Source organism: Bos javanicus, chromosome 4 (assembly GCF_032452875.1).
Source record: "Bos javanicus breed banteng chromosome 4, ARS-OSU_banteng_1.0, whole genome shotgun sequence".
Classification (NCBI taxonomy): Eukaryota; Metazoa; Chordata; class Mammalia; order Artiodactyla; family Bovidae; genus Bos; species Bos javanicus.
Window position 1 is genome coordinate 77842213 of NC_083871.1, and position 12620 is coordinate 77854832.

The following is a 12620-nucleotide window of genomic DNA, read 5'->3' on the forward strand; positions in this document are numbered from 1 at the left end:
ACTCTGTGACCCTATGGACCATATCCCGCCAGGCTCCTCAGTCCATGGGATTCTCCAGGCAAGAATACTGGAGTGGGTTGGCATGCCCTCCTCCAGAAGATCTTCCCGATCCAGGGATCGAACCTGCATCTTTAACTTCTCCCGGATTGGAAGGTGGGTTCTTTACTACTAGCACCATCTGGAAAGCCCCTAATGAACTCGAAGAACCTTCATTTTAAGGACATCTCTTCTCCATCATTCTCAGGCCAATTCCCCAAAGGGGGAGGGAGTCAGGGATGCTTCTCCACCCCTTGGTCTGGTCTTCCAACTCCAGATCCTGCCTACAGCCAAAGATTGTTTTAAATATAAAAAATTTAAAAATCTTAAAAAATGTAAGCAAAGGGGAAGGGACAGAGGGAAGACAGCCACTGGAGATGGGCCAGAGTTTAGAGGGATGCAGCCCCAAGCCGAGGAATGCTGGGAGCCACAAGAAGATATGAGGTGGGAAGGATAGTCATCTAGAGCAGGGGTCCCCAATTTCCAGAACCTAATGCCTGATGATCTGAAGTGGAGCTGATGTAACAATAATAATAGAAACAAAGTGCACAACAAATGTAATAGGCTTGAATCATCCAGAAACCATTCCGCCACCCCCGCCACCGCGGGCTGGTCTGTGGAAACACTGTCTTCCACGAAACTGTTTCCTGGTGCCAAAAGGATGGGGACTGCTGCCCTTGAGCTTTCAGCGGGAACATGGCTTAGAATTCTGGTCTTCAGAACTGCTAGAGAATGCATTTCTGTTGTCTTAAGCTACCCAGTTTGTGCTTATTTGTTATAGCAGCCACAGGACCAAATACACTGGGAGCTGTGGGCTGAATTGTGTTCCCTCCAATTCATCTATTGAAGCTCTAACCCTCAAAGTGACTGCATTTGGAGAAAGGGCTTTTAAGACTAATAAAGTTAAATGAGGTCATGGGGTGTGGTCCTAATTTGATATGACTGGTGACCTTAAGGGAGAGGAAGAGATCTCTCTTTCTCTCTCTTCATGAGCACACAAGGAGATTGCATGGGCACACAGAGAGATGGTGGCCGCCTACAAACCAGGAGGGAAGGCCTCAGAATGAAACCTGCTTTGCCACACCTTGATCCTAGATTGCTGGCCTCTAGAACAATGAGAAATGTTTCTTTCGTTTAAGCTTCCCTGTCGGTGGTATTTTGTTCTGTCAGCCTGAGTGGACCAGGTAGCCCAAACCCACAGAGATGCGGTGAGTAGCTCAGGAAAGTACAGGGCCAGCACTTGAGGCCAGAGCTCTGGGCCAGTGGCCCGCAGGAGCTCCGGTCCAGCAGCAGCATCAGCAGTCTGACCACACGCCCTCTGGAATGCTGCTGGCAAGTAGCCGGCAGGGGACGGGAACCGGCAGGGGGCGGGTTGGGCCTCAGAGCCAGGGCAGAGTCCTGGCCCCAACAGGCCAAGGATAGGCGCCAACAGCACTAAAGTGAACATCAAAGAAGGTGCTCCGTGGGGAGGCTTTGCGAAGGTCACGAGGCCTAAAAAATCTCCCCCCAGGGGCCTTTTCTGAACTGGAAGTGGGAACAGGAAATAGCTAAATGAGATTCATCTTGGAAAAATGCAAGCTCATACATCTGGGTAAAACTAATCCAAAACACAGCATGAGATACCACAGTGCAGAGCAGGGGGTGGACTGCAACCCTCAGGGCAGCTGAGAGGGCCTGTGCAGCCTCTGACTTTTCTGGGGGCTGGTCTCAGTGCTGGCAGCATGAGACTTAGACATCTGGGAACTCCAAGCCAGGTTTACTGGAAAGAGAGGGCTGAGATCTCCACTTCTCAGCTGGTTGGACAGTGACCTAGTGATCCAGGAAGGGGAGAAGAGGAAAAGGGCCACCATCAAGGCCATGGCCTTGTGCACTGGTACCCAGGCCTCCACTGGGTGGCTACCAAGGATCACCCCTCACAAAGCCTCCCTGGGCCCACGGAAAGCTCTGTGTTCCTCATTTTTGCAAGCCGCCCAGTGTTTTAAGTATTCAGGTATGATGGGTCATTAAAAGTTGCCTCTGCCTCCCTAGGAGAGAACTCAGGTACCCAAAATGGAGCCAGAGGCCATTAAAAGGAGCAGGAGTGGTTTCAGGACATAGGCTACTGCTCCCTGAGGAAAGGCAGCACCCGCAGATGGGGGAGTAACCCCTTACAAAGAAGCTGGGAGCTCCCCCTTCCCACATGGCAGGAGAAATGAGCATGGGAAATGAGAGAGGGTCTGCATCCCAGGCCTCCCAGCTTCACAGTGTGTGTGCTGGGCCCAGGAGGGCTGACTGGGAGCTGGTGGGGAGGCCCAGAGGGGACCTGGTCTCAGGCACCTGCCTGCCTCAGCCCTGTGCCCACTGACTAGTGAAGGGCTGTGGGGGTGTGGGGAGTGGGGGAGGGAGATGAAGGACATCACAAGGTATAACAAAGAGATTAAAAACGTAGTGCCTGAAAATAGGAGAGACACACAGAACACTCAATGTTGTCAAGATGTCTGCTTTCCCAACCTGATCTAGAGATTCAGTGCAATACCAATCTTGGAAAAAGAATTGTGGGGTGAGATTTCTGTTTTCATTTTGTTGGGTATGGTTGCTAAATTGGCTTCCAAAAAGTCCCTTCTACAAATTGCCAATTCCCTCATGTGTGATCAATTTGTAAACATTGGTTAATGTGACAGGTAAAAGTATTCATTTAAGTTTGCCCTTGTGTGGTGATTGGACTCGTCAGGCAATCTGGTATGTATTTCTTTTGTTTTGTTTTTAAAAGGGAAAAAAAATAATTGTTTGGCTGTGGTACATAGGGGAATCTTAGTTCTCCCACCAAGGATGTAACCCACACCCCCTGCAGTGGAAAGGCGGAATCTTAGCCACTGGACCACCAGGGAAGTCCCTGGTATGTTTTTGAGAAGCCTTTCTTCTGTAAATTGCCTACTGGTGTTCTTGCTCATTGTATTTTCCTTATTTATCTATGAACAATTTCTTAATTACAGGAATTAAATTCAAAATGTGTCACAGTATTCCCTCCCCGTTTGCCTTTTAATTTTTAAATAATTTAAAATATGTAAAGCTTATCATATTTTCCCTTTAGTGTCTCCAGGTTTATTGTGATACTTAGGGCTGAAAAAACATTCATCGACTCCCCAGCACATTTTCTGTGTTGCTTCTTTCTTAGATTTGAATGTTTGATCCATCTGGATTTTATTTTGGTGTTAAGCGTAAGCCAACTTCTACTTTTCCAAATGGCCGGCCAGTCGTCCTAACGTCGTTTGATTGAAAAAAGACTGAAAAACCTTTTCCGGGGTTTGAAGAGACCACTCCACCAGCACGCTTCAAGCTAGCGCGTTTGCCGGGGCCCGCGCGGTCCAAGGACCCCTCGCCGCCAGGTTTCCGCGGCCCATCTGCCCGGCCAGATCCAGTCGGAGGAGGCGAAGGGAAGGCGGTGGAGTGGATATTCCGCTGCTGAGAACTATTCCACTCCTACCAGCCGCCGACCGACCACTAACCCCCTTTTCCCACCCTTGCGCTCAGGACAAACCCCAGACACCACTACCGCGACTTCACCTCCACCCTCCGAGGACAAAGCCCCCTGACCCACGTCGAGGAAGTGTCCCTTACCTCCCATCTCCTCCCTCTCAGCTCCCACCCCCAACCCTAGTCCCTCCTCCCGGGTGGTCCCAGGAACGGGAGGGGACTTTCTACGAGGGTAATTTAAATAAAAGGTGTGTGCTCTGGTTCTATTTGCATAGAGGCGGGGCCTCTAAAGCCGACCTCCACCTCGCTCCGAACGACCCAGGCGGAGAGAACCACCCGGAGACTTAACTTGCAGGGGGCGGGGCCTGCCTCTTTAAGTGGAGCCGGGTGCCACTTCCCGTTCCAGTCGGCTTCCGCCCGTTGTGGCTTCCGGCTTCTGTCTACCTTCCGCCCGCTTTTCTTCTGGCTTCTGTCCAGGCTTTCGCTGCTTTCGCTGGGCGCCGCGGGTGGCCGGGGCCCTAATGCTACCGAAACGACGGCGAGCGCGGGTCGCGTCCCCCAGCGCCGCCCCCTCCTCCTCGGCGCGCTTCCCGGGGGTCACGATCTACTTGGCCGAACCACACATGGGCCGCAGTCGTCAGGCTTTTCTCACACGCCTGGCTGTCTCCAAGGGTTTCCGCGTCCTGAATGCCTACAGGTGCGCGGTTGTGGCGAAGCTGCCGCTAGGCGGGGTCACCTACCCGGGGCCGCCTTTCCAGGGCTTTCTTTACGAGGGGCGCGGGGCGGGTGCCGGCCGAAGGCCTCGCCTCACCGAGGAATGTGGCACGCCCATATCTGTATCACCGCGCCGTCGCGCCGGGCCGGTCGGGGGGCGCTGCTGCGTGGCATGATGGCCTGAGCACAAAATGACCCCGCTAGGAATTTTGCAGCTGACCAGCCACTTGTATGGGAGAAGGCAATGGCACCCCACTCCAGTACTCTTGCCTGGAAAATCCTATGGACGGAGGAGCCTGGTGGGCTGCAGTCCATGGGGTCGCTAAGAGTCGGATACGACTGAGCGACTTCACTTTCACTTTTCACTTTCATACATTGGAGAAGGAAATGGCAACCCACTCCAGTGTTCTTGCCTGGAGAATCCCAGGGACGGGGGAGCCTGGTGGGCTGCCGTCTGTGGGGTCGCACAGAGTCGGACACGACTGAAGTGACTTAGCAGCAGCCACTTGTATACACGGTGTTACCTTACAGCTGAGGATATTGAGATCTGAAAAGACTCCCACGCAGCTGACTCTGGGGCGGAGGGGCACCTGAGGTTTTTGTATTCAAAGTTAACCCTGGCACTTCATGGTCATATGGCTTTCGTTAATTTCATTTTTTGTAAAAGGGTGTTAGCAGTTATGGCCAGGAGTGTTTCTGTAGGACAAGGAGAGAACATGCCGGAGGCTTTGTAAAAGTCATGCGGGTGTATGTTGGGTTTGTAACGTTTCGTTAGGTGAATTCATGTTGCCCTGTTAGCTAAACAGATCTCTTTGCTCAGAGCTGAGAGTGATTTAAGTGAGACTTCCAAGAGTAGAATTAAACCAAACAAAATGGTCACAGAAGCAATGCTAAGAGTAAGGGAGGAGGGTCTCCATCATTTTTGAAGTTGAGAGAGCAAAGTGAACCAGGGGCCAGTCCTCCTGAAGCTTAGTTAACCATACCCAGGGTTGTTGCAGACCCACTCAGGATGATGACAGCAGCCTAGAGGGTACTGGGCACTATTTAAGCCCTTTTGCTTCTTATTAGCTCATTTAATCTTTACAGCAAGCCTACAAAGTAGATATATTAATATCTCTGCTTTGCAGAGTTGGAAGTCAAAAGTACAGAGATAAATGATGTGCCCAAGGGCACAGAGCAGGTGTGGGGCAGAGCGGAAGTTCAAAGCCAAGCAGTCTGTCTCCAGCACTTGGAAGTAAGACCCACCCACCCCCACCCGCCCTGCTTCCTGGACCCCAGGCCCCTGGCTTCTCCTTTCTCTGGGTTTGGGGGAGAAGAAGACAGACAAATTAACACCAAAAAAGGGTTGGGCTTGTGATCCTATCTAGAGCAGAGAACCACAGCTCAGCAGATGCTGGAGTGATGGAGATGTTTGGCTGCCAGGAGGAGGGGCTGAAAATCTGGAGTGAACAGATGCTCACCAGGCAGAGGGGATAGTATTGGCGAAGGCTTGGAGATGTAGAATGGAGCAGGAAGAATGGCAGGCCTGGGACAGGGCTCCAGACCTCACAATCTCTTCCCTCCACCCAGCCCAGAGGTGACACACGTGGTGATGGAGGGGACCTCAGCAGAGGAGGCTGTCTGCTGGCAGGAGCGCAAGATGTCGGTTCTTCCCCCAGGTTGTACCCGCCCAGCTGTTTTAGACATAAGTTGGTTCACAGAGAGCATGGCAGCTGGGCAGCCTGTGCCTGTGGAATGCCGGCACCGCCTGGAGGTGAGCCGGGTGGAGGCTTAGGGTAGAGCCACTGAGGAAGCCCCAGTGCTGGCCAGACCTCAGCTGGGCCAGGTGACATGGCAGCAGTGCCTCAGTGTCCTTCCCATGAGTTGGGCAGTGAGGGCCCCATCCAGATCGCCATGGGGAAGGTTCCAGTGCTTCCTGGGTGAGCACAGTGGAGGGATTCAGGTGTGGGCTCAGAACAGGGCTGCCTGCATTCAAATCCTGGCTCTGCCCATGAGCCACAAGGTCTCAGAGTCCCCGTCTGTGACGTGAGGGTGATAGGCACGTCAGGCCCGCTTAATTGAGAGGAAGTGACAGAACACGTGCCCTGTGAGAGGTGGCATTGTACCGCTACTGCTGCTCTGGCCTCTGCCTTGTGCCTCGAGCAGTTCTGCCCTCTCTGAGTTGGCTCCTGTCCTGAGAGTCCTAGGTGACCCCCCTACCAGGAGAGGTGGGGCTCTGGAGGGCTGCCTGGTCCTCTGCCAACCCTGCAGCCTCAAAGCAGCCTGTGCATTGCCCATCCGTAGGTGGCTGTGCCCAAAAAGAAGATGCCAAGCCCAGCATGGATGCTGCCCTATGCCTGCCAGCGTCCCACACCCCTCGTGCACCATAATGCCAGTCTCTCGGTGAGCTGTGGCTCCCCTGCCTCCCTGGGATGGAGCCAGGCCGTCCCATGTCCCAGCCTTGGAGGAGGGGTTAGGGTAAGGCACTCCGCCATCCCTGCCTCTCACCAAGGACCCTTCCCTGCAGGAGGCTCTGGAGACGCTGGCAGAGGCCGCTGGCTTCGATGGCAGTGAAGGCCGCCAGATCGCCTTCTACAGAGCGGCCTCGGTGCTCAAGGCCCTCCCCAGCCCGGTCACAGCCCTGAGCCAGCTGCAGGGCCTGCCCCACTTCGGAGAACACTCCTGCAGGGTTGTCCAGGTTTGTGCTCACTGCATGTAGAAGGGCAGAGCTGTGAATGTGAATGGGGGGTGGTGAGGAGGCCTGGGAGCCTGGTGAGGGCAGGTGACTGGGTGGCTCAGAGCCCAGCCGTGGCCACTGATGGTGCCCAGGCAGCAGCAGACCACCTTATTCACCCACATTCCTCATGTGTAAATTGGGTCTGCACCACCTGCCTGAGGCTGATTGAAAGGTCTCAGCCAAGGGAGCTGCTAGGAGTCTGGCAGGCTGGTAGCTGGCATCGTGGGCATTGGCCCAGACTGTGAGGAATGGTGGGAGAGGACCCCTGAGCATGAGCACTTCTTTTTAAAATGTGAAGTTGTCCTTTTGTACGTTACCACTGAGCAAATTTATCATGACAGAAAAAATACTTTTGAATTCACTTCTGTGTGTTGTTTTTAAGAAAATTTATTTTATTTTTTGGCTGCATGGCATGTGAGATCTTAGTTCCCTGACTGAACCCACATCCCCTGCTTTTAAAAGAAGTCTTATTGAATTCCATCTATGTTTTAAAAAAGCAGTTGTTGACATACCCCGAGGCTTGTTGTTTATCTGAGAGGTGGCCCTTGTTCCTCGCCCAAGGGGCTTGGAGGATCCCTGGGTACATTCTTCATTACAAGTTCCCTGGGATCCTGGCCCCACAAAGACCCCAATTCTGGGTGTTGGGAGTTCTGCCGAGGCCTTGGGCCCCCCAGCCCTCTTCTTTACAGTGAGGCTATGTCTCCTCCCACAGGAACTGCTAGAACACGGAGTGTGTGATGAGGTGGAGAGAGTCCGGCTCTCGGAGAGGTACCAGACCATGAAGGTACACAGGGCAGCCCTGAGCAGGGGCCCTCAGCTCCACGGTGTTACCCCAGAGCCACAGCAAGGTTACCACCATGTCAGGCAGCAAGAGAGGGTGGCAGGGCCCACCCTGGGCTCAGAGACGGTCTTACTGAGGACACCTGATATGCATGAGGCAGCCAAACAGATGGGCAAGAGTTGTTTTGAGCACAGGGAATTTTCTAGATCACTCAGCAGCATCTGTTCTTATTTTACTATTGATGGCATATTCTCCAGGATATTACATGCCCTGGCATCTTAAACAGAGCAACCTGAACAAAACAGAACCTTTCCCTGGGTGCCACAGGGAGGATTAACTCTGAGGGGCTGCTCATCCTTGTACTGTCTCTCTCTTGTGATCTCACATGCTCATTTGTTGGTGTCGTCTTGCCTGTGTCCATGGCGCACCTTCTCGCTGTTCCCACCCACTTCTGGTCTGTGGATGCTCAGTCATGCTTCTCAGACACCCCAGTTTTGTGACGAAGTTGTCAGCCCAGCCACTGGTCATGGAATTGGGGCTTCCCGAGCAGGGTGTGTCAGGTGCCGTGGAAGGTCACCCAGGATGTGAGCATCAGCGAGGTGGGGAGCTTCAGAGAGGTAGAGGAGCCATGGATGAAACATGGAGGGGCTCAGGGGTGTGGGAGCAACACAGGAGTTGATGGGTAGACAGGTGCCAAGAGGGGGCAGAGCCATCTGTCTCTTCCTGGGTACCCCTGAGTCCCAGAATCCATCCAGGCTGGGAGAGAAGTACACGAACAATGAGAGGTTTATTGTTACAAACATGACTAGGTTATTCTCAGCATCTTTCCTCTCAGGAGTCTGTTGGTGAAAGTGATCCAGTTCATGCTGTTGGTTCAGGGGATCAACACAGCCCAGACTGCAGGAAGTAGGACTCAGGGACATGAGTGCCACCCAGCTGTTCTTCCTCCTCTGCATGCCAGCAGCGTCCCCACGAAGGTGCCCCTGGCGTGTACTGCAGCCTGTACCACTGCAAGGTTGCCCTTTTGTTTCAGCTCCAAAAGTTCCTGAGGATGATAAGTAGCTGGCCTAGGGCAGTTGCCCACCCCTGATGAGCGAGCTATCGTCAGGGAAGAAACAGGGAGTTTCTAGGGTCCACCCTGTGTGTGGAAGACCCGTGCAAGGGCAGGCGGCCACCCTATGAGAGGTCGGCTCCGGCAGCATAGTTTCCACTGGCCTGGACACCTCTGCTGACCCATGGCCAGCCAGTGGCACTTGCTGTGTTTGTTCCTGGAACAGAGCCATAGCCAGCCCCCAGCTATTCCTTCCAGATCCTGAACCCTTAGCTGTTAACTGCCCGTTTTTGCTGTTTTAAGAGGCAGAGCCACAGTAGTAAGTCCCAGCTACTGTTGGGTGGGAGCAGTATGGTTTTCCCAGTGAGTGGACAGACTGTTAGGATGACTCCTTTGGTGATGTTGAAATCATGGGCTAGAACTGCACAAGTTCTGAGGAGAGATCCTTTTCAAGGAGGGGCCTGATCCTTCCCTGCCATCCCCCGTGATGTTTGTGTCAGGGCCAGGCTCAGGGTTTGAGTCCTGCCTGTGCACCCACTGTGTGGCCTGAGCAGATTATTTAAACATGAAAAATGTGAGTAGGGATGCCACCTGCCAGACCACATGATGACTTAATGAGATCATTTGTGCAGTGCCATGGGGGTGCTGTCCTAGGACATGCCTTGCATATGCCAGAGTTGCCATCCTCGTCTTGCTGTAAGAGCTTTGCTCCCGACCACACTGTACTCGTCCTTTAAACAGCTCTTCACTCAGATCTTTGGGGTCGGGGTAAGGACTGCTGACCAGTGGTACCGAAAAGGGCTCTGGACGCTGGCCGACCTCCGAGAGGAGTCCCAGAGACTAACCCAGCAGCAGAAAGCAGGTGAGCTTTCTGAGAGAGGGCAGAGCTCTGGGCTTCCGCAAAGCACCAGGGCCTGAAAGCCTCCCACACCACAGAACCCTTACTTCTGATGCATGGCGTGTGCTCATGGCTGCCTGTGTGGCAGGGAGCAAGGTGAGTGTGAAAACAGGCATCTGTATTCGGTGGCTTCCTGAACCAGTGGAGTCAGGACCCATTGCAAGCCATTTTCAGTGAATGATAATGGTCACAGTAGCTGCCTCCTGGTTAGACTTGGACCTGAACCAGGCATGGACGCTTTACTCCTGATTTCATGGAAGGGAAAGCAGGTCAGAGAAGCCCAGGCCCTGGACACACTTACAGTGTGGTGCTTGGTGCCCTGGCCTGCTGGCTGATGCTCGGTGGGGAGAGGTTCAGTGAGGAGCCTGCTAGTGGGAGGTAGCACTATGCAATGGAAAGAACATGAACTTGAGAGCTGACTAGGCCTGGATTTGAGTTCCATCTCTGCCACTTACTAGGTAGGAGGCCGTGGCCCTGAGTTTTGACTTCTCTGAGCCTCGGTTACATTCTCTGTAAAGCATGGGATTCTGTGAGCTCTTCAGCGTGGGACCAACATGTAGCAGGTGTTGAGTGGATTCTCCATCTCTCCACATGGCATGGGTTGGGGGCTCTTCTGAAGGAGCCCCACAGCCCAGCACTCGTTGCCTCTTTGAATGTCTTCCCAGGGGCTGGGGGAAAGGAGACCACCTGGGGGTCCTGGGAGAGCTGTCTATGTTTGGTCAGCAGGAAGTGAGACCAGAGAGCTGAGTGTCCAGGGGAGCGTTATGCCGTGACTTCCGTAGTGATATCTGTTGGTTCCACTTGTTCACCTCTCCCCAAGGAATGGCCAGCAGTGCTTACTGAGCTCGCACTGTGCCAATGGCCGTAACTCCCACACTTAGTCCCCTCCTAACAGTGTGTGGAAGGAACAGTGATTTCTCTGACAGGTGAGGAGATGGATTTGGGTTCAAGTGAGGTGTTCTTAAGTGGCAGAGTCATCCTTTTCACATCTAATACCTCCTAGTCCCATTTTATAGATAGGAGAACAGAGATGTTGAAAAGGGTAGTCTGTATCTTGACTGTGTCAATGTCAGAATTCTGGTGTGGTATACAATAGTTCTGCAAGATGTTACTGAGGGCACAGAGGACCTCTGTTATTTCCTTCAACTATGTGGATCTACAGTTATTTCAAAATAAAAGTTTAATATTTAAGAGAGAGGAGGGGTGGTGGTAGATAGCTGGAGAGGGCTGGGTTGGGCCAGTGAGGAGAGCTGTACTTTCCACAGGACTGCAGCACCACCAGGACCTGAGTGCCCCGATCCTGCGGTCAGATGTTGAGGCCCTGCAGCAAGAGGTGGAGGCAGCTGTGAGGCAGGCCCTTCCTGGGGCTATTGTTACGCTGGCTGGAGGCTTCCGGAGGTAAGGGGACTCGACACGCCGTCCGGCCAGGCCCTCCTCCAGGAAGGCATCTGAGGTGGGACCACTGAGCTGGGCCTTCCCTCACTGAGGGGTTTTGGGAGAACATGGAATCTGTGAGTCAGACTGGCCCCCTCAGGGGGAAATTGCAGGGCCACGATGTGGACTTCCTCATCACCCACCCCCAGGAGGGCCAGGAGGCAGGGCTGCTGCCCAGAGTGATGTGCTACCTGAAGAAGCAGGTGAGGGGCTTCCCACTTCCCCTGCTGAGAGTCCTGCTGGGATTCCAGCTCCTGGTTTCTCAGTCCCCTATGGCAGTGCCTGGACATGTCTGTTCTCCTCCAGGGCCTTGTCCTGTACCACCAGCACCAGCACAGCCAGCAGGGAGACCTGACCCAGCAGAGCCACACCATGGATGCCTTTGAGAGGAGTTTCTGCATTTTCCGCCTGCCGCAACCCCCAGGGGCTGCTGTAGGTGGCGCCCAGAAGCCCTGCTATGCCTGGAAGGCTGTGCGGGTGGACCTGGTGGTTGCCCCTGTCAGCCAGTTCCCCTTTGCCCTGCTTGGCTGGACTGGCTCCAAGGTAGGGAGTGTGCTGCTGGGGCTGGCCCTGGGATCTGGGACTGGTGGCCCTGCTGAGATGTGGTCACTTTTTCCTCAGCATTTTGAGCGGGAGCTACGCCGCTTCAGCAGGAAGGAGAGGGGCCTCTGTCTGAACAGCCATGGTCTATTTGATCCTGAGCAGGTGTGTTGCTGTGATGGGAGGCCTGGGGGATAGGAAACGGCTTTCTCTTTGGCCCACAGTCTGAATCAGCCCCAGGTCCCTCAACCCTGAAACCCACAGGGCCCTCAAGAGGCATCTACCATAGGGCTGGGCTCTGCCAGCATTTCTAGCCTCCTCCCCATACCTTTCTCGGGGAATCTGCTGAAGTGGAGGGAACAGCCCCCAGGCCCTAAAGCCTGCATTTTGTTGCAGAAGACGGTTTTCCACGTGGCCTCTGAGGAAGACATCTTCAGACTCCTGGACCTTGAGTACCTTCCCCCAGAGCTGAGAAATGCCTGATCCTATCAACCCCACCTCTACTCTGGAAATGGAGGGGGTCATTTGAGCCAGACTCTATTGGCGTTTTTGGCCCCTGACTACTTCCAGGCAGAAGATGTGCTGCTGCCCCAAGTCCTTACCCCTTCCATGTGGGAGCCCTATCTGTGAACCACCTCTCCCCCACCTATACCCAGTTCAAGATGTAATGAAATTAGCATGTGGAACAAATGAAGGTGTATTTTCTGAATGTGCTGCTGGTGTGGGTGACTGAGGAGCACGGTGCCTGGTTCTGCCCAGAGGTCAGCTTTGGGGTGTCATTGAGGGTGGGGAATGTTGACCTAGCAAATAGACTTCCAGTTATTTCTCCAACAAATATGGGTTTATTCAGAATCAGCACAGAATCAGTCTGTAACCATGGCAAGCTGTGTGCAAGTCCCCAGCAAAAATAGAGAGGAAAACTTTTATAGAGGGGAAAAAGGAATTTGGGAGGCCTATAGTAAACATGAGTCCATGGCTTTTCATTGGCTGAGTCCTT

At 53.6% G+C, this 12620-nt stretch overlaps 1 protein-coding gene across 3 annotated transcripts; it reads left to right on the forward strand.

The window, feature by feature from the left end:
• Nucleotides 1–12332, forward strand: POLM (DNA polymerase mu). 3 transcript variants are annotated; one of them, XM_061414473.1, is made up of 12 exons: nucleotides 1–153; nucleotides 3191–4186; nucleotides 5773–5956; nucleotides 6487–6585; nucleotides 6710–6880; nucleotides 7632–7703; nucleotides 9493–9613; nucleotides 10915–11047; nucleotides 11184–11286; nucleotides 11390–11626; nucleotides 11705–11788; nucleotides 12023–12332. In XM_061414473.1, exons 2-12 carry the CDS (start codon nucleotides 4011–4013, stop codon nucleotides 12104–12106), a joined length of 1464 nt encoding a protein of 487 aa, XP_061270457.1. In that variant the 5' UTR covers nucleotides 1–153; nucleotides 3191–4010; the 3' UTR covers nucleotides 12107–12332. The 3 variants fall into 3 exon arrangements, with proteins under 3 accessions (XP_061270457.1, XP_061270455.1, XP_061270456.1); XM_061414471.1 differs by having other exon boundaries at nucleotides 2–153; nucleotides 12020–12332; XM_061414472.1 differs by lacking the exon at nucleotides 1–153 and adding an exon at nucleotides 1890–2026 and having other exon boundaries at nucleotides 12020–12332.
• The last annotated feature ends 288 nt before the right edge of the window (nucleotides 12333–12620 follow it).